The 19,136-nt window shown below is 45.3% G+C and overlaps 1 protein-coding gene and 1 long non-coding RNA gene across 2 annotated transcripts; both read left to right on the top strand.

Annotated features, from left to right (window-relative positions):
* The first annotated feature begins 227 nt into the window (after positions 1-227).
* On the top strand, positions 228-728 carry LOC123107080 (uncharacterized). The gene is made up of 3 exons (XR_006451584.1): positions 228-317; positions 399-433; positions 534-728. It is a non-coding gene; the product is annotated as an uncharacterized lncRNA (long non-coding RNA).
* Positions 729-4,510: 3,782 nt separating this feature from the next.
* On the top strand, positions 4,511-15,402 carry LOC123103799 (pentatricopeptide repeat-containing protein At5g10690). The gene is made up of 12 exons (XM_044525478.1): positions 4,511-4,747; positions 4,859-5,056; positions 5,434-5,566; positions 7,089-7,180; positions 7,282-7,443; positions 7,542-7,610; positions 7,718-7,850; positions 9,734-9,966; positions 10,751-10,828; positions 13,534-13,602; positions 13,679-13,855; positions 14,912-15,402. Exons 1-12 carry the CDS (start codon positions 4,526-4,528, stop codon positions 15,197-15,199), a joined length of 1,854 nt encoding a protein of 617 aa, XP_044381413.1. The 5' UTR covers positions 4,511-4,525; the 3' UTR covers positions 15,200-15,402.
* The last annotated feature ends 3,734 nt before the right edge of the window (positions 15,403-19,136 follow it).

The following is a 19,136-nucleotide window of genomic DNA, read 5'->3' as shown; positions in this document are numbered from 1 at the left end:
CGTCCGACGCACAAGACGTTGATACCTACCTATGGGACAACTTGCTCGGCTGCACAATAATGGACGGCAGCTTGCCGTCGGGGACTGTATACGTCGGCCTGACAGTGTTGTTTGGCATCGTGGTGGTGGTGGTGCTGCTGCTAGAAGGCGCGGCAGGCCGACGAATTCATCGACGCGGACACATTCGTGTAGCATGTGCGGCTGCTGCTAGAAGGCGCGGCCAATTACGGCTGGATCATGCTGTGGAGGCACTCCTATATATGACATGGAATCTGACTTTAGTGTCAGGCTGCGCAAAAGAAAACCAAAAAGAACAGGTAAGAGTTTGGGTTCTGGTTGATTTTATCAGCAGTCGCATCTTTCAACAGGCTATAATGTTTTGTTTGACAAAATTACAGCGACGAGCGCATCCTTATATTACAAAAATGGAATGGTGCGTAAAAGATCAGTCTTCTGTCGTTTCTAAATTTTTTTCCTTGCACATGATATATTTGTATAGTTCAACCAGCGTCTAATTAACTTAGTCCATACAGTGATGGTGCTTACAGAACCTAACTCAAGAATCTGCTGCCCCTACTTCTTACCACCTGGCACATTCAGGCAACCCGATCAAGGTTCTGGCAAAATCCATATACACCCGTGCCTTTGCCCTTTGCAGTCCATATCACCGAGGAGCAACGAGTATCTTCCTGGTGCCACCACCAATAGGTTTTGTGAGTTATGTCACCTCCAATCTCAGTGGAGTGGTCTCTCGGCGTCTGTCAAATTTTACTCTTACAACTTTCTTATGCATTCAACCAAAGTGGAGATCAATATCTAGCTTAGTTGCTTGCTTATTAGTATTCGCAACAGAATACAGTTTTACAGGGTATGGACAAATCCATGAATTATTCTGGACCCGTTGGATATTCTTTTTATTTATTTTCCTAAGTTGTTGACTGGATTTAAATTTTGCCTAATTCATCATGTAGGAAAGACTGTAGTAAATCTCTACCGGTTGTCGCCGTCAATATTTCTCAACTACCTTTAGCAGCATTCTAAAATATCATATGTGCTCACTAATGAGGTCACAAGAATATGGTTATATGATAATATTTTTGTACTCAAATGTTACATGCCAGAATTCGTAGCTTATTTTCATTTATGTGTGTGCCTGCTTGCAAGAATACTTTTTAAAGCAATATTAAGGAGCTAGAACATTGCTGAAAACTAATTTCATTTGCATGCTGTATCGGCAATTTTGAACTATTTATTGAATGCAAACTCCACTCGTGCGTTACACCGATCTTGAGCTTGCGAAATTAAATCACATCTCCAACAACCGATTTGACACATACTAATGTTTATCAAATCATCATTAGTATTAGTGTATATGAGTGCCCATGCTTGGCAATATGACTCATCTTCAAATACTGTTTGCAAAGCATTTGTCTTTTTTGATGCGTACTTAACCACATGCTAATTTCATGCCGACAACCCCCCAATACGCCAACTTTCTAATGACTGTCGAAACTAATCCGTTTAGCATTACAAGTCTACTAAATGTCCCGCAGCAACCCGCGGGGTATCCATCTAGTTCTATATATGGCTTGGCACAGTGCATACAGGCGGGCCATTTTCGTAGCTTGCCACATCGGCCCGTGATTGGGTTGGGTTCTAAGCCATGACTCCGAACCTGAGTCGTCAAACGGGTGGAAGACACGTGCGGGTGTGGGGTCAGCCCTGTCGCTGGAGATAGCTGTGGGCATTGGGTTCCATTCATCGGTGGCGACTACTCGCTCCGTAACCTAGTGCGATGGCTGGTATTATTTCAAAAATGTTAAGCAAGCATTTGAAAAATATTAAATGTGTACAGAAAAAATGTTGATCATGTATTAAAAAAATGATAAAACAAATTTGATAATGTATATAAAAATGTTAATCAAGTATTTTAAAAAAAGTTAAGCAACAATTTGGAAAATGTTGAATGTGTATAGGAAAAATGTTGATCATGTATAAAAAAATAAAGATTTTTTTATCATGTATATAAAAATGTTAATTAAGATTTGAAAAAAATGTTGAACAAGTATTTGAAGAATGTTAATCAAGCATTTTAAAAATGTTAAATATGTTTAGAAAAATGTTGACCATATGTTCCAAAAAAATGTTAATATTACAGTTTAAAAAAATTAATTAAGGATTTGAAAAAGTTAAAATATGCGTAGAAAAAATGGTGATCATGTATTAGAAAATGATAATCTGGTATTTAGAAAATGTTAATCAAGTAGTTGAATTTTTAAAAAGTTTGTATAGGAAAGTATTGACCATGTATTAAAAATGATGAATTTTTTGATCATGTATATAAAAATGTTAATCAAAGATTTGAAATTATTTTGAACAAGTATTTGAAAATTTTTAATCAAGCATTTGAAAAATGTTAAATATCTTTAAAAAATGTTGACCACGTGTTCCAAAAAATGTTAATATTGCATTTAAAAATTATTAAGCAATCATTTGAAAAATGTTAAAATGCATTGAAAAAATGGCAATCATGAATTAGAAAATATTAATGTGGTATTTAAAAAATGCAATCAAGTAGTTGAAAGTGTGTATAGAATGTTTTTGACCATGTATTAAAAAATATTAGTCTCATATTTAAAAATTGTTAATAAAGCATTTGAAAAATGTTTAAATGTGCATAGAACAAATGTCAAGTATGTATTAAAAATGTTAAATTTGTATTGAAAAAATGTTAATCGTGTATTAGAGAAATGTTGTTGCATATACAAAAATTGTAGAATGAAAACCAAAAGAAACAAAGAAGATAAAATTCGAAAATCAAAAAAGAAACAAAATAAACCAAAGTAAAAAGAGAAAAAATAAACCGAAGAAACAAATGTGAAAAGAATGAAAAGACAAACAAAACCAGAGAAGAAAAGTGAAAATAAAAGGAAAGAAGTATTGAAAACCAAAAGAGAAACAAAAAACTGAAGAAAAAAAAGAAGGGAAATGTGTAAAAACCGGCTCTTTTCCTTCTTGTAAGTGCCGGCGTACGTATTGTAGACGAACTTGATGTCAGCGCAGTGGCTAACAGAGCTGCGGAGCAATGACGAGATCCCAACATCTTTCCCTCACGCGCACTCATTTTTAACTCCATTTTATTCGAAAATATGCGCTAGTTGGCCGGTCTGATACTGTCGCCATCGACGCGAGAGGTAGTTCCGTCCCGCTTAATGCGAGATATAGCACTTGCACCCAAACAGTCCAACAGGCTGATAATCGAAATCACTAATTAAAGAGTATTCATTGTAAAGAGCACTCCATTTTCCCAGGTCGCGACAAATGGCGCACATGCAGCGCGCCACTTGTCGCAACCTGGAAGTTTTCTTTTTTTTTCGTAGATCTATTTATTCAAAACGTTTTATCTCTTAAACCGTGCGTCCAAATCTCGAACCATTTTCACCATTGGATTCCTCGCGTCGAGATTTTCAAAACTAGATTCCATGTTGATAGGTTTTGCAAACTTTTTTTTCACGAAAAAACCGGACCGGAAGCATGATTTTTTTCCCTTTCCGAAAGAGGCACGTCCGTGCCTCTCGCAAAATCACAACCGTGTCTCTCATGGAAGCAAAACCGTGACTCTCGTGGAAGGAAAAAAACAAAAAACGGTTTTTTTTTCGTTTCCAAGAGGCACGGCCGTGACCCTCGTGAAAGCAAAACCGTAACTCTCGTGAAAGAAAAGAAAAACAAAAAACGCGTATTTTTCCCCTTTCCGAGAGGCACGGCCGTGACTTTCGCGAAAGCACAACCGTGCCTCTCGCGAAAGCAAAACCGTGACTCTTCCGAAAGAAAAAAAAGAAAAAACGCATTTTGTTTTTCCTTTTCCGAGAGGCACGGCCGCTCGCGAAAGTACAACCGCGCCTCTCGCGAAAGCAAAACTGTGACTCTCATGAAAGAAAAAAAAACAAAAAACGTGTTTTTTCGTTTCCGAAAGGCACGGCCGTGACTCTTGCTAAAGCACAACCGTGACTCTCGCGAAAGAAAAACCGTGACTTTCGCGAAAGGAAAAAAAACGTGTTTTTTCGCGCAAAAATTTTTTTTCCCAATTTTTTTATCGAAAAACTAAGAAAGACCGTGGGAAAATCAAAACATCGAAAAAACCCGTTTAAAAAGCCGAAAACACATGCTGAAAAATAAAAAAACAAAATTTGAAGGGAGCGTCCAGAACGCGACACGTGGCAAATGGCTGAAAGCGCACCAAGTGAAGTTGATCATTGCGAGGCTCCCGAAGGAGCGCTCGTTAACTAGTTGCTCCCGCTGATAATACACGGTCTGGCGGGCCAAACATGCCACCGGGCCGGCACGTTTACGATTGGGCCGTGTCTGGGCATGTGGTGGGCCGGGCCGTGCCAGCCCATCTGGCAGGTTTGGGCAGGGCCCAGAAATCCGCGCCAAGTGTCACGCCGAACCACCAGCACCGGTGACCCCTCCTCTATCCATCCACTCCCGCCCACGCTCGCAGTCGCAGCTCACAGCCCGGGAAGAGATGATGCTGATGAGGCCGCGGTTGCTCTCCCCCTCGCCGCCCTCCTCCCGCCGCGAGCCCCGCCCCCGCACCCTCTCCGAGGCTTCCAGAGTCTCCTCCTCCTCCGCCCGCCCTCCCGGCCCCGGCCCCCGCCCCTCCTCCAACAAGCAGCGCCCGCCGCCCAACCTCCGCCGCCTCACCGCCCGCATCGTCGACCTCACCCGCCGCAGGCAGCTCGCCCAGGTACGGTACCCCTGCTGCCGACCCATTCGTTCCGTTGGTCTTAGATTGGGGGTGGTTTCCCGTTCTCATTCAAGGCTCTGCTGCGCGCGTGGCGGACGCTCCTCCGCGCAGATCATGGCGGAGGTGGAGGCGTCCAAGCGGCGCGCGCGCTCGGGAAGGGGAGGGGGCGTCAACATCATCGTGATGAACGCCGTGCTCGAGGCCTGCGTGAGCTGCGGCGATGTCGACCTCGCGGTCCAGCTCTTCGACGAAATGCGCGGGCCCATGGGGTGTGGCGTCGACGGCGTCTCGTATGGCATCCTGCTCAAGGTATGCCCCCTCTCCCCTTCCACTCGTGTACCAGTGCTGCCTGAGACATTCATTGTTTGGACCGCTATGATTCATGAACGCTCTAGGTGCCATTTCGAGTTTTTGCGTCATATTCAAATGCATTCACCATACTCTAGGAATTCCATAAAATTTCCACCTCAGATTGTCTGAGCCATCAATGTGTTAACTCTGTATGAACAGCTGCCTTCTATTTGTGCTCCTCAGAGTAATCCTTCTGTAATCTCCAGGTTACATTCTTGCACCTTCAAGGGATTAACTTCAGTGCTATCTCTGAAAATACGTGGTGTGTTTTTGCTGATTGTTTAGTTTAAATAAGGATCTAGTAGAATCTTACAATTAATGTGCTCTAATTGAAGGGTCTGGGGATAGCTAGAAGGATTGATGAAGCATTCGAGATACTGGAATCAGTTGAGAAAGATACTTCTGATGGGAGCCCCCGGCTCTCTCCTCATCTTATATGTGGTTTTCTAAACGCCCTTATCGAAGCAGGTTGGTGCAAAGATGGACCGTTTTACAATAAGTTTGTATGTTGCACCAAGTATATTGCCCCTTATGCTCAAAATCACTAGAGACACCAGAGACACCTACTAGAAGTCTAAGAAGAACACTAGGGCGAGGATAAGTCATTGGTCGGAATTATAAAAATAGCTTATACATAAAAATCAACTGATATCAGAATCAAAGTCCTAAAATGCGTGGTGGTTGCCGGGGTGTGGCGTTCGGTGGCGGTGAGTGTTAGCCGGGGTGAAAATCTGCTCTAGTGTTATTGAAGGCGTCGTCGCGGCCCTCATTGCCCGTCGTGTTCTCCAGGGGAAACTCTGATCCTTGGGTCAGGTGGTGGTGGCGCTCCGGTGTCGTTTCCTTCCTGAAGGCGCCGCCTTGGAGCCCACGGTTCGTCGTATGCGGCTTCATCTCTTCGCGGTGCCGTGTTCACGGCTGAGGACCTCGGTTGCTCTCGTAGTGCTTGGGGTGGTGTTGTTGCGCTCAGCGCCTATGTATCCTGCCTTGGGTGTGTGCGTGTGTTGCAGTGGCGTGCGTCTGTACCGGGTTCTTGATGATCGTTGCTTTATATATGAAGCGGTGCGAAAGCCTTTTTCGGCAAGTCCTAAAATGCAATTGGCTCATCCGTGGGAAAGCAGTATTCTGGCGTATAAGCAGTATTCTGGTTACACAGGCATGCCCAAGCCCCAAAATATAGTGTTAGTTTCAGTGAGTAAATTGTATATTATTGTGTGTATATCAAAATGGATTGCACACATGAACCACCTCTAAGCAATATTTTCAGACCACACCACATTTTGTTGTAATCTAGTTTTGCTGAACTTACTTTATAATATGCTGTGGAAAAATAACCATGGGAGTAGGAAAAAGTTAGTTGAACATACAGTAAAATAGCCAAAGCAGTTTGGACAAATGAGATTATCATAATCCACCACAATGCCGAGTTGAGCTCTATTGAAGCAGATAACTTGGCTATGAAGCCACTAACAAATACTCCCTCCGTCCCATAATATAAGAGTGTTTTTGACACTAATATAAGAGCGTTTTTTACGCTAGTAGTATTGCAATTTTTTTTTAAACGGAGGCAAAAGATTTGCCTCATACATCAATTAAGAAGAGAGTTGCCCGGTTAATCAACAGAAAACCGGGCGAAGACCGTCAGAACCCGCTCACAATATACCCCACACACACCACTCTGAAGAAAGCCTCGTTGAGGTATAAAAGGCATGTCACTACTGAATACTTACTCGTATAGTGGAGATAACAAAAGGAGACATCATCACTGACTAAATAGAGCTATGTACTTAGGTTTTGGGTGTTTTTTTTGTTGCATAGTGTAGTGGAGCTAAGTTTGACGTGTTGCTGATTGGTTATGCTTATGACATGTTCTCATTACAGATTATTTGTTTTTATCACAATATTCTATGCATAGCTCTTTACCACTGGAAAGTTTTCTTACCTACATTAGCTGTCCGGTTACTGATGAAATTGAACTTCACATTTTGTCCAGGAGATATGAGGCGTGCCAATGCTCTTGTTGCTCGTTTTCGCCAAGTCCTTTACGAAGGACAGTCTGTGTTACTATACAACTTACTGATGAAGGTATCTCTTAGTTTCCCTTGCAATTATTCCCCTATGTTATGTTATTTTGCAATAGTGTCTCAATTGCGGTTTCATAAGTTTCTGAATTGAAAACTCTCCAGGGATACATGAAAAGCAACTTCCCTCTTGGAGCGTTAACTGTTAAAGATGAGATCTTGCGTCAAGGGTTGAAGCCTGATAGATTGACGTACAACACCATCATTTTTGCATGTGTAAAATCAGCACAGATTGAGAAGGCTTTCCAATTTCTTGAAGATATGAAGGTGTCACACAAGGGTTGGAAAGGCCAGTTTTAGCCACAAAATTGTCTTTTATACATGTAGTTGCCTCGTCAATGAAAATTAGTTGCTCATAAATGCAGGATGAAGCTAAAAGGGATGATAATCCTGAACTCCTCCCGGATGCTGTTACCTACACAACATTACTTAAGGTTATTCATTGATTGCCTTAAATACTTTGACATGCTATTTTGGTTAATTGTGTATTCAGCATCATTTAATGATTTTTAATTGTGCAAGTTATTGAAGCATGTTGCAGGGTTTAGGAAATAGCCAAGATCTTTATTCAGTTCTGAAGATTGTGGTGGAGATGAAATCATCACTTGTTTCAATTGACAGGACTGCATACACAGCTATGGCAGATGCCTTTCTAGCTTGCGGGTCCATTGACGGTAAGCTATATAGCAATTTTTGGTGGGCCAATTTGCTTGGTAACACACTGCATCTTTACAGGTTGGAAAACAGAAGCGGTATATCACTAAGGGCATGTACAGTGGTTGATAATGCAGTCCTATCTTAAGTCCGTCACATAATCTAGAGATGGCAATAGAAAATGATGTACAGTGGGTTATCTCTTAATGTTATCTCTAGTAACTAGATATACCTAAATATGTGGTGAGAGATATTGTTCCTAAGAGATCATCTCTTAATTAAGAGAAGGCAAGCCTTTTCTTTTGGTTTCTCTTTCCTTCACCTCACCATTTATCCTTCATGGCACTCATAAGATAACACCATTGTACACACCCTAACAAGTGGCCTAGCTCCCAGCTGTCATCCTAAAATTTGATGGTATTTTTTAATTGAGAGACCTTAGTAGTGCTACTGTTCTAACGCCCCTTATTTTACCATTTTATATCCCAAATGGGGAAACGGCATATCCAATTTATAAAAGTACATTTAGGCTTGTTTGTGTCAATTGACAGAGACTAAACCCAATTCTTTTTGTTCTTATGGATTTTTGTTCAGTTTTCAGTCCCATCTGAAGGAATTAGGTCTAATCCCTTTCCATCCAAACTAGCCCTCATGATTTTTCTTTTTTTAGAAAAGGAGGTTGAACCCCCGGCCTCTGCATCAATCGATGCATGCAGCCATCTTTATTAATTATTCCACAAAGGTCTGACAAGAACATAGATCAAATCACCCGAAGCCACCACTCACACCTACAAATTCGATAATGAGGAGTGCTCTCACTCCCCATATCTACAGCCAGTGTCGTCGCCGATCCATCTACATAACGTATCGGGACTAACAGCCGGTGCAGCAGACCTAAAGCGCACACCACATGCACACGCTTTAGAAGCCGCATCATCCTTGCCAGTCCGGACATCCATCGACGCCACCACGGCGCCCAACGGCGCCACCGCCCTGCGCTCGTCCGTCTAGACGCGAAGACTCTGGAAGATCTGTCGTGCGTAGCACCTGCCAACCAGGCATGACTCAGCGTAGCACCTGTCGGCCAGGCATGACTTGACAACTCCACCGAAGCTCCGTGCAAGACGGAGCCGCTCCACCTCCTGCCTGTGTCTTCTAGCGCTGCTCCACAAACGATGCTCCCAGGAGAGAAACGGCACCGCAATACTGCCATCGTCCGATCTGGAGAACCAGTTCCTAGGGTTTCCCCCGAAGCAGTGCCCATCACCAGCAACCGTCAAGGACCCACACAGTGCCCACCACCACTCAGCCCTCAAGGCGACGCCTTCAGGAATTCTTAACCAAGCTATTAATTTCCAAATCATCCTATTCAGGGATCTTACGCCAAAATTAGAGCTTCTGTCATGATTGGAACCTGGTTTCCACATCTGTTTTTTTTCTTCCATCGTATTTGATTTATGACCCAGCATATAACAAGTCGATGTTTACTTGCCTAAACCTCTGTAACAATTAAGCCTTGTGTGACCTTCTGTTTTTGAGAAAAACATTACGTGACTTTTTTCCTTTATAGTTCTTAGTTCCTGGTTGGTCCAGGATGCCAATCTGACATCAATGGTTTATGTGAACTTAAATATGGAAAGACAATCATGACCAGCATATTGGGAGATAAGTAGTGCTATTGCATGTTCCATTATATTTGGACCATATATTGTGAGAAAGGAAGAAACCTAAACATTTGTATGCGACAATCTTGCAGCGCCCTTAGTTGTCACCTCTTACAAAAATCTTCTTGCACAATGTAACTACAAATAGAATTCTCGTGTTTGAATATGCAGCTTGGTTGGTTTAAAATATATTACTACCTTCTGGGTGTAGATGTCCTGATATGCTTCTGTTGTTGTAGGGGCTCTTTGCATTTTTGGTGAGATAATAAAGCAGGCTGGCGACAACAAAGACTTGAGGGCCAAGCCTCATCTTTATCTTTCAATCATGAGAGCTTTTGCTACTATAGGTGATTTTGATATGGTAAGGAGATTGAAAGAACGCATGTGGCCAGATTCAGTTGGATCCATTAGCCGTTCAGTTAAACAAGAGGCAGATGAGCTATTAATGGAAGCTGCTATAAATAACAATCAGGTACGCTGAACAAGAGGCAAATGAGAAATTTATTTGGATTTTCTGTCCATGCAATACTTCGGTCAGTTGATTGCTAAGTCTACTGAAGTTTTACTGAATTTGGTAAAATAACAAGACCTTTTGTAGTGGGATGCATACTATGTAAGAGAACAGTTGCACCTTTAGTGTTGACATGCTTACCATGGACGCACCCGAAAGTATATTCTGTTAAAAGTCTAACCGTTGAAGGGATCTTGCCCAATGAACCAACTTCAAAGTCCTTTCATGCAAATATATTCTCATGTTGTTTCAAACCTGTCAATAATTCACTGTCTTCAGTTCGTGTAATTTTTTTTGAAGTCACATTGATGTTTTCATCGTTTTCTACTGTTCCCCATTTGTCATACCACACAAGATGGATACTGTATTATTATTATTTTGTTTCTTAATTGCATGATTTTAATCACTTTAAAAGATTGTGTTATGTGCTGTCCAAATCTTGTGAATAGATTCCTCTATTCTTTTTGTTTGTCTAAGAAAGATCTTGGCAAGACTGAGTATATAACTATAAAGGAAAAAACAGGTCTTCTCCAGTCATCCTGATTGGATAAACTCCAACATTTTCCCTTCAGATTTGACTATGTTACTAGATGCAATACAGCAGTGCAATTATCATGATTCTTCTCTGTCTCTAGATTTCTTCACTCCTTGAGTGTCTTCTCTCTTTGCCAAAACGGTCTTGAGATTTTCAAATGCCCATGTTCATGCGACTTAATGCCTTGCTGGCTGATTTATTGTTGTACAGGTAGATGTGGCTAGAAGACTTCTCAGAAGAATAGTTAACGGGAAGGAGCATTTCTCTTGGAGAAGTAGAGTAGGCCTGGTATGTTCTTTTAATTCTGCATTGAATTTTGTAATCTAAGTACCGATTCTACTTCATTCATTGCTTCGATTGTAAAAGTACATATATGGAATCTCAATACGACTTTGCGATGTTTTGAGTTCTGAGATTTAAATGTGCTTGGCATGTTTCTTAGTGTTAGCTCGGTTAGGGAACAATTGTGCCTAAGTTATACTTTTATTGTGTTACTAGTATAAAATAGTTGTAGTGTTCATGTTGAATATAATGTCAATTGCTTTGAGCACTCTGATTTGTTATTGTATGCATGTAACTTAAGAGGCTATTGTCTCTGTTTTGATCTTGGTTTTAAATATTGCTGTCCTGTCCAAGTGTCCAGTATTATTTCTTCTGCTCTAAATTCTAAACGCATTCTTCAGCAAACTCACTGTGTACTGAGATGAGATAACATGCTTTTCTATTATTTTAATCTGGAGGCGAATATGGCCATCTTTCTATTAGTTTCACTAATTAAAGTTCAGGAGCATTGATCTGCTTTCTAACTACTATATCTCAGGATTTTCTTCCTTCTGACACCATATTTCTTTGGTGAGATACGCATGCTCTAGTTATTAGATACAGTATTCATGATATTGTAATGACCTCCTGCCCTGTCAAATTGAGAGGATACAAATCTGACTGGTGCATATGAAGTAATAAATCAACTTATGAAGACCTGTGACTGAACTTTACTTGCCTGGGATACTAGCTGTTAAGGGTATCCCCAAACTCTTGATAGCCAAGGCACCACAAGCCTTGTTTTTCTAGCTGAATACGTCTTCCTCTGGCCGACCCTAAAACATAACTGGTATCCTAACAATCGCCGGAAAGTTATTTCTGCGCCAGTGTTTATGTGAATGCTTTCGTTTTATCTCTTTTCAACCCCAACCCCAATCTTGGGGCCCAGCTTGTATATTTTAATCCGCTGGCTCACCAATCAGACCCACTACCCATCCACGAAATGGCGGCGGTTTCAATATAGGGTGCAAGTTTTCAGCTGGAACATTTTCTATGGATTCATTTACCGAAACAGGCTTTCGCCCCGCTATATTAATATAGCAACCACCCGATACATCCAGAAGTTTGACGCTGGGGCAAACAGCACAATCATGCCCAAAAGAAAAACAAGAGAAAATCAAGAGAAAGAAATGCCGGCAGCACCGGATGAACGAAAGCTGAGGCATCCCGCAACCGCTGCGCCCACCGGAAACATCCACCACGCTCCAATGCCATCGAGTCGCCGTGAACCAAGCAACACCCTCAACAAGGACTGCGACGACGACGACGCTGCTGCCCGGACGAATCCTAGGATTTCTCCCGGTACACGGAGGGAAGCGGGCGAGAGGTACTCCCGACGCCCTTCAAGAAGGTTGATGGCGCCCACAGGCGTCACCGCGCCGGTGCCGGGCGGACCCGAGAGGGATTTTGCCCTGCCCTTCATACCCACAACCCAGGACCAACCGGCGGCTCCACCATGCCAACCGCCCACCAACCTGCGCCACCACAGTCACGAGGACACCACCGTCGTCTCTCCACCGCAGACGCTGCGAGGCCGGCCGAACCAAGCGAGACCACCGCCGATAGGGACCGGGAGCACCACAACCACGTGGGAGGGGACAACCTCCACTGGCACAAGCCGTAGCAGACCGGACGCAGGCGCGGGAGCACGCTGGACCCCCTGCCCAGCCAGGCCCAGATCGGGCCCGTTAAGCTCCTGCCGCTGCGCTGCAGCCGACGCAGCGCAGAGCCGCCGATCCCAACGACCTCATCCCGCCAGCCCAGCTGGAGGAGACCCGTCGGAGGCCAGACCAACCCGCCCTGACCCAGATCGGGCCCAAAAGGGCCCGGATCTGGGCCTACAGGGCTTCGCTGGCCAACCCCCGCCGCCAGCCGCCACCGCCGCCAAAGGGCCGCGCCGCCGCCGCATCTGAGCCCGATCTACACCGGAGAACCGCCCGCCGAGGTGCACCATCACCGGAAACCGCCGCCCGAGCCGGGGAACCGCGAGGGGGAGAGGAAGAGGGCCGCCACCGCCGGCTTTGCCACGACGCCGCGCGGGCAACGCCCGGCCATGCCAGCCGGCGGCAGCGGCGGGAGGAGGGGTGGGAGGTGGGGGCTGGGCGGCGAGGGGAGGGAGGGCCGCCCCGGTCGCCCCGCTCGGGGGGGCGGCGCGGGGGGTACGGGGAGCAACTCAGTAAGACTTTCTATGGATTCATTTCATGCAACTAACGGAGCAAATAGTTTATTCGAGCCTTGCATGCCTTTTGTTGTTTTGAAGGGCAGGAGCATAATTATCTCTCCTTGGTACATGAGCTCTCTCATGAAATGAATGCTTGCTTAGTTTTCATCTTATGCATTGCCAGTCTAGTTTCTGAAGTACAGGACCAACATCTACTCCCTCCGTATGAAAATATAAGACGTTTTTGTTGGCTAGTTTAGCCTACAAAAGTGTCTTATATTTTGGCACAGAGGTAGCAGGTGACAATAGCTAGTGCATGTTCTTTTTTTGTTTGAAGTTCCATGTGTTTGATGTATCTGGATTGGTGAAACTGCTAGGTTTTTTCGATGATGGGACTGGGTGCCAGGATGATATAGCAAATATTCTGTTTGTTTTGCCAGTTCTATGAACTTGATCTGATGAAGTGGAAACACGGTCATTGTTAAGTTTTGTTCCTTTCTGTTCATACCAGGTGGCACTCAAAGTTGAAACGCTATCTGGATTCACCAACTCTCCTCTTAGACCACATGTATTTCCACAGGTTGTGTATTCATTTCGTTTGTGTCTTATATCCACTTTAACTTGGTTATCTTAACTTCTGTCTAATGACATTGTAGATTCTCTTGAATGATCCTGTCGAGAAGTATATGATTCCGTTTCGAGAAAGTCAACCGTTAGGTGCTGACTTGATCTTGGAAAATGTTGCGATGCGATTCTTGAAAGACTCTGCGGTTCCTCTTGTGAATGACTGGGGAAGTTGTGTTGGAATAGTTCACAGCCGCGATTGTACCAAGGTATGAAATCTTTTGGAACAGCTGGAACTGAATTTTGTTGCAAGGAACAGTATTTTGACATCTAATGGGCGGCATAGTGCCTGGTGAGGTAGAAGCTGGGCGTGGCTGGCAGCATTAACTTACGCAGTTAAAAATCTGTGTTGTGTTCATTAGTTGCCCACTGTTAAGTGTTAACTAGAGAAGTAGGCTAGATGACCTGAAAATGCATGTACTGTTATTGCTTGGATTGGTCTAAAAAAGGTCAAGTATGGCGGTGCATAGGAGAGCGGCAAAAATGGCTCCGGAGCTCATTTGCTCCCCTCCCGCCTATAAACAGTAAAATTAAAAAATACTAGAAAAATTCAAAAAAAATCTGATTTTTTTGACATGGAACATGTTTGAGTGCTTGAGGACCGTGCCAATTTTCAGCTCGTTTGGATATCTAAGTAGCTCTCAACAAAAACAATAAAATTGGGGTATGTGAAAAAGTGTACTGTTCATGCACTATTCCGACCGATTTGGTTTTTTACTGAGAGCTACTTAGATGTCCGAATGAGCTGAAATTTGACAGGGACCTCACGCACTCAAACATCTTACATGCAAACAAAAATCAGTTATTTTTGAATTTTTTTAGTTTTCTTTTTACAGTTCTCCAAGATCAAATGAGCTCGGATTCAGAAATGGATATTCGGTAAGCACTATTGCCTATTGGTGTAGAGTTTGAGGAACACCGGTCACAAGGGTCGGTAGTGCCATTAGGATACTTGGTTCAGTTGTCCCTTGAAAGAAGAAGAAAAATGTATGGCCAACATCGTACGAGTCGAGTCGAATCCATTCTTTGGACGGTAGAAAAATGGTATGTAACTGTCGGTTTACTCGGAGGGGGTTAATTATTCAATAATTTCAATTTGCACGGAAGGACAAACCTATACTCCAGTTTCAATTGCAACATACTTCCTCTGTCCCATAATGTAAGACGTTTTTTCTGACACTACATTATGGGACGGGGGAGTATTTGATATTTTCTCTTGGAAGCATTCTCGTGTGATGCTGAACACTTATATTTTCCTTTTGCAGATGGACTCGCCTCTTCTTTCAATGGCGAGACCACCACTGTGCGTGCCTTGTTCAACCTCGCTGGAGCACGTCATTGATCTCCTCCTCAGAGAGAAGTGCGAGATGGTGGTGGTGGTGAAAAGCGGTAACATGTACGAAGGCAGCTACACATCCAGCTCAAGGCCACTGGGCGTCTTCTCCCTCGGTATCCTGTCGGAGGCCACGACCAACACGGCAAACACCCATGACGAGCGCGTCTCCGGGGCAGCACCACCCGGCAAGGACCCTGAAGCCCGCGGCCGTGGCTGAGTGCACGTAGCTATTCTTGTGCTGTTGTCTACCATGACTCGTCATCAGTGTGCTTATTAGCGCTGTATACATGTCGATGGAGAAGAGCGGAAAGTTTTAACCGTGGCAAATCTGTTATTAAGCTGACCCTACCGCTCTGTGCGAGTGATGTAACCTCTGATACATACGCGCAGCAAAGGTGTCAGTGGGCCAGAAATTCTCAATCGGTGTCGACTCTGGGTGATGCTCCACGGCGGTCCCGGCTTGCCGTACTCGCATCTTTGTCCAGTCCACACCACCAATTATGGGGGAGAAGAGCAGTGCTATGCATACCGTAGGTCGTCTAGCTAGCATTCTATTGCGGGAGAGATCGTAGCTAGGTCTGCCTGGCTGGCTGTTGTTACCTTTGTCCAGGTTTAGTAGATCAACAGTTCAACACGAGTGGGTATTAGTACGTTACTGTTGAGGTCCTCACGCACAGTGGTTTCTCTAGGTTCTGAATCTCTGATATTGCCATTGAAGGGCCTGTCTGACATGTGCCCCCTCAACGAATGAACAGAGCCGTTGGGCAGTAGCTTTATTGCTTGGTGCTTCCCGGGCAGAGCGTACGGTTACGACATTCACTCCGTTGGGCAGCACCACAGTACTAGGAGTATTCCGTACCTAATGTTTCTTTTTGAAAGTCACGCCCATGCTTCCTGCCTTCCTGGTGGTATCGTTACCATATTGGACTAAATTTTGTGTTTTGACCCTTTTTCCAAACCTATTCAAAATCTGACCCTAGTTTGTAATTTTTTTTTTAAGATTTGACCCTTTTACTATCGCCATAGACCATGACGGTAGGGTATAACAGCCTACCGCCAAGGACCCTGGTGATAGGGTTGCATGCCCTACCGTCAAAACCAGCCTAAGTATTGAACACAATGCATGCTTATGCCTACCGCCAAGCACCTTGGCGGCAGGGTTGTGCAGACTACCGCTAGCCCGTTTGGCGATAGAGATGTTTCCTACCGTCAAAGTCCTTGGCGGTAGGCTGTTAGACCCTACCGCCATGGGCTCTGGCGGTAGCAAAAGGGTCAGATCTTGAAAATTTTCAACTTAGGGTCAGATTTCAAATAGGTTTCGAAAAAGGGTCAAAACACGAAATTTTGCCTACAACATGTAGGCGCCACGCCAGCCACGGGTTTGCATGGAGTCTGCTAGCTAGTTACAGCATGCAGCTACCCCGCGCCTTGGGTTTGCATGGAGTCTTCTGGTTAGAGCATCTTCAACAGACGCGTAAAATTTTTAACACGTCACTGTAGCACTTTTAACGTGTCAGACCTAACATGGGTTACTAAATATTCAAAAATGCATATAAAAAAACACGCAGTGCAAATTGTAAAGCGCACGCAATCTGACGCCCCAAATTTACAATTTCTAATAACGTTTTTTAGCGTGTGCCCAAAGCATTTTTGCGCGTATACTATTTTACAGTTTTTTCTGGAGCTATCTGGCACCCAAAAAAAATCTAACTTTAACGCGCGGAGCAGTTTTTGTGCACGTGTTGAAGATGCTCTTACAACACGATACTATGCACCGACAACAACGCGGCAAGCGCTGTAGAAGCAACCAAAAATGATAATGCGGCTCTACACCGGAGCACAGTGGAGCACGTACGTGCTCACTTATTTTCCTGTAACAACGTTAAAGGCGGTACGTAAGCTTTTGCGCAGCCCTAGCCATCTCACCGGTCGCCGAGGCCGGCTGGCTCGGGTCCGCAGCTAGTAGTACGCGGTACGCCTGCCACTGCCAGTGGCATCCATGTATGCAGCGTACACGCATCGCACCAGCACTGCCACGCGGCTCGCAAGGCTGCGACAAGATTTGGATCGATGGACCTCCTACCTTCCTGACGAGCGGCCTTTTTGGGTGACAGCTTGGGGACTGCCTTTCGGATAAAGCTCTCACGTTCCCCCAAAAGAAGGACGGTACGAGTGTCGCGCGCAACTGCCCTCACACAGACGGGCCGCACCGCACCGCACGGCGCGTAGCTACCTCTGCCTGCCGGCCGACGCCACGACGGCCGCGAACCGCGGTTCGCGCGTGCGGGCCGGCGCCGGCGCATGCACGCACCGCCGAGAAGCGCGACGGACGTACGCACGCACGTCCCCCGGCGGGCCGGCCGGATCCTGTAGAGCAGGCAGGTCTGCCCGGCCGCTTAGTATGCATGTATCTGCATGCACGCCACAGGATTACGTAGCGAGAGCAACGTCTTGGCCTCTTGGGTGTACGTACTATGTGCGCTGGCTTTCCGTCGATCACTGTATGCACGCGGGTTGGATCCGTCTAATACGACCCTCGCCGAGTGCCTTAGAGCAACTCTAGCATACCTCACAAAAAAGTCCCAACCAGCAAAATAACCGTTAAAATGCGGGTTAGTGTGGAAAATCCCGTCCGAACAGGTGCAGCAAACACGGTCAGTCTGTAAAAAAAATTTAAAAGGCGCGATAAAATCTCGGCCTCAACCCATGAATATGCGGGTTTTCCCTTCGCCCCTACGATGGCCTACATATAAGCGGAAGCGAATGGTGAAGAAGATATTTCAGCCCGTGCTTTTCCCCACCAGCCACCTCCCCTCTTCCCCTCGCCCCGTCGACGGGCCGCCGCCCAAGATTCCGGCGAAAGTAGCCGGTGGGAGCACGCCGAAAGGCCGCCACACGCACGAGGTTGCCCTCCGCCCCCTCATGCGTCGGCGGGCCGGAAAGTTGCGGATCTGCGGCCCTTCATCGCGGGCCGCCGGTGGCTGCGCCAAGTGATGGAATGGTCGGGGAGCATCTCCCGCATCCCCAGCAAGGTCGCATCGCCGCATGCAGGTACGGGTTCGTCCTCCCGCCGCCGACGATGGTTTGCGGGCATGGATTCGTCCTGCCGTCCACCGGGCTCGGCGCTCGCGCCGCGGCTCTGCGGCTCGCCGATGTCGCTCATACAGTGCGACGACTGCATGCGGACAGTGCTGCGGCTAACTTTGGGCACACCGAAGCACCCCGGATGGGTGTTCTTCAAATGTGAAAACGATGGGGTACGTGCTGTTTTCATTCGGCTCATTTTGATAGCTCATTCTTTGGTTCAATTGCGGTAGCTCATGTCGAACATCAACATGTGTGTCGGAAAATGGATGCTCATTTTGGTTTTGGGAACGCAAATACATTGATTTATTGATAGAAATATACTTAATAGGCGTTCGTGCACTCCGTAGTAGAATCAAAGGCAATGATGCGGCTGCATGTGCAACTAGAGGGGAAGCAACGCCTACTTCTTTTGAACCAAAGATGAAGAAAGAAGAATGCAAAATCAAGAATCCACAGATCAATAACGAATGCATTGAGAAGATATTAGTCCAACTAGTGGGAGCAGTTATGGAAGTTGAAAATCTTCTAAAATGCATACTTGTGGTTCTTGTTTTTTTGTCTTGCTATTCTAGCAAAGATTTGGTGATGTCTTATGTATCCAGTGTTGTTGAAAAAAAATAAAGAAATGCATTATGTTGGATCAAATTAAGGTGCAAATTTAGGTTTTCCGGGCCGGGAGGAGCTGCGCCAGATCAGACCCCACAAAGCCGACCCGTAAAAAAGCATATTCCTCGAATATCATTTTTACGAGTCTTTTATGCGGGGTCTATATCTGCGGCCGTCCGCGTCGGCCCGCAAAGCCGTTTTTTCGCGAACTGCAAACATGTTTTACGGGCCGGGCGGATGCGAGGTCTGCTAGAGATGCTCTTAGCCCGGCGCCCCCAAACCGTTTTAAACGTCCGGGCGGACATCCCAGTCACTGACCGGTCACAAAAATACGACACAGACTGACTCTTTAAACGGGCCTTAAATGCCTGAGCTGACCGGTACCCTTATATCCAACCCAAATATGAGATGTGTATAGGGCGTCTGGGCACGTTCGCCATGTTGGACTGACGCTGGGGTCC

This window comes from Triticum aestivum, chromosome 5A (genome assembly GCF_018294505.1).
Source record: "Triticum aestivum cultivar Chinese Spring chromosome 5A, IWGSC CS RefSeq v2.1, whole genome shotgun sequence".
Classification (NCBI taxonomy): domain Eukaryota; kingdom Viridiplantae; phylum Streptophyta; class Magnoliopsida; order Poales; family Poaceae; genus Triticum; species Triticum aestivum.
Note: the sequence above shows the minus strand (reverse complement) of the source record. Positions and strands in the feature narration are given on the sequence as shown.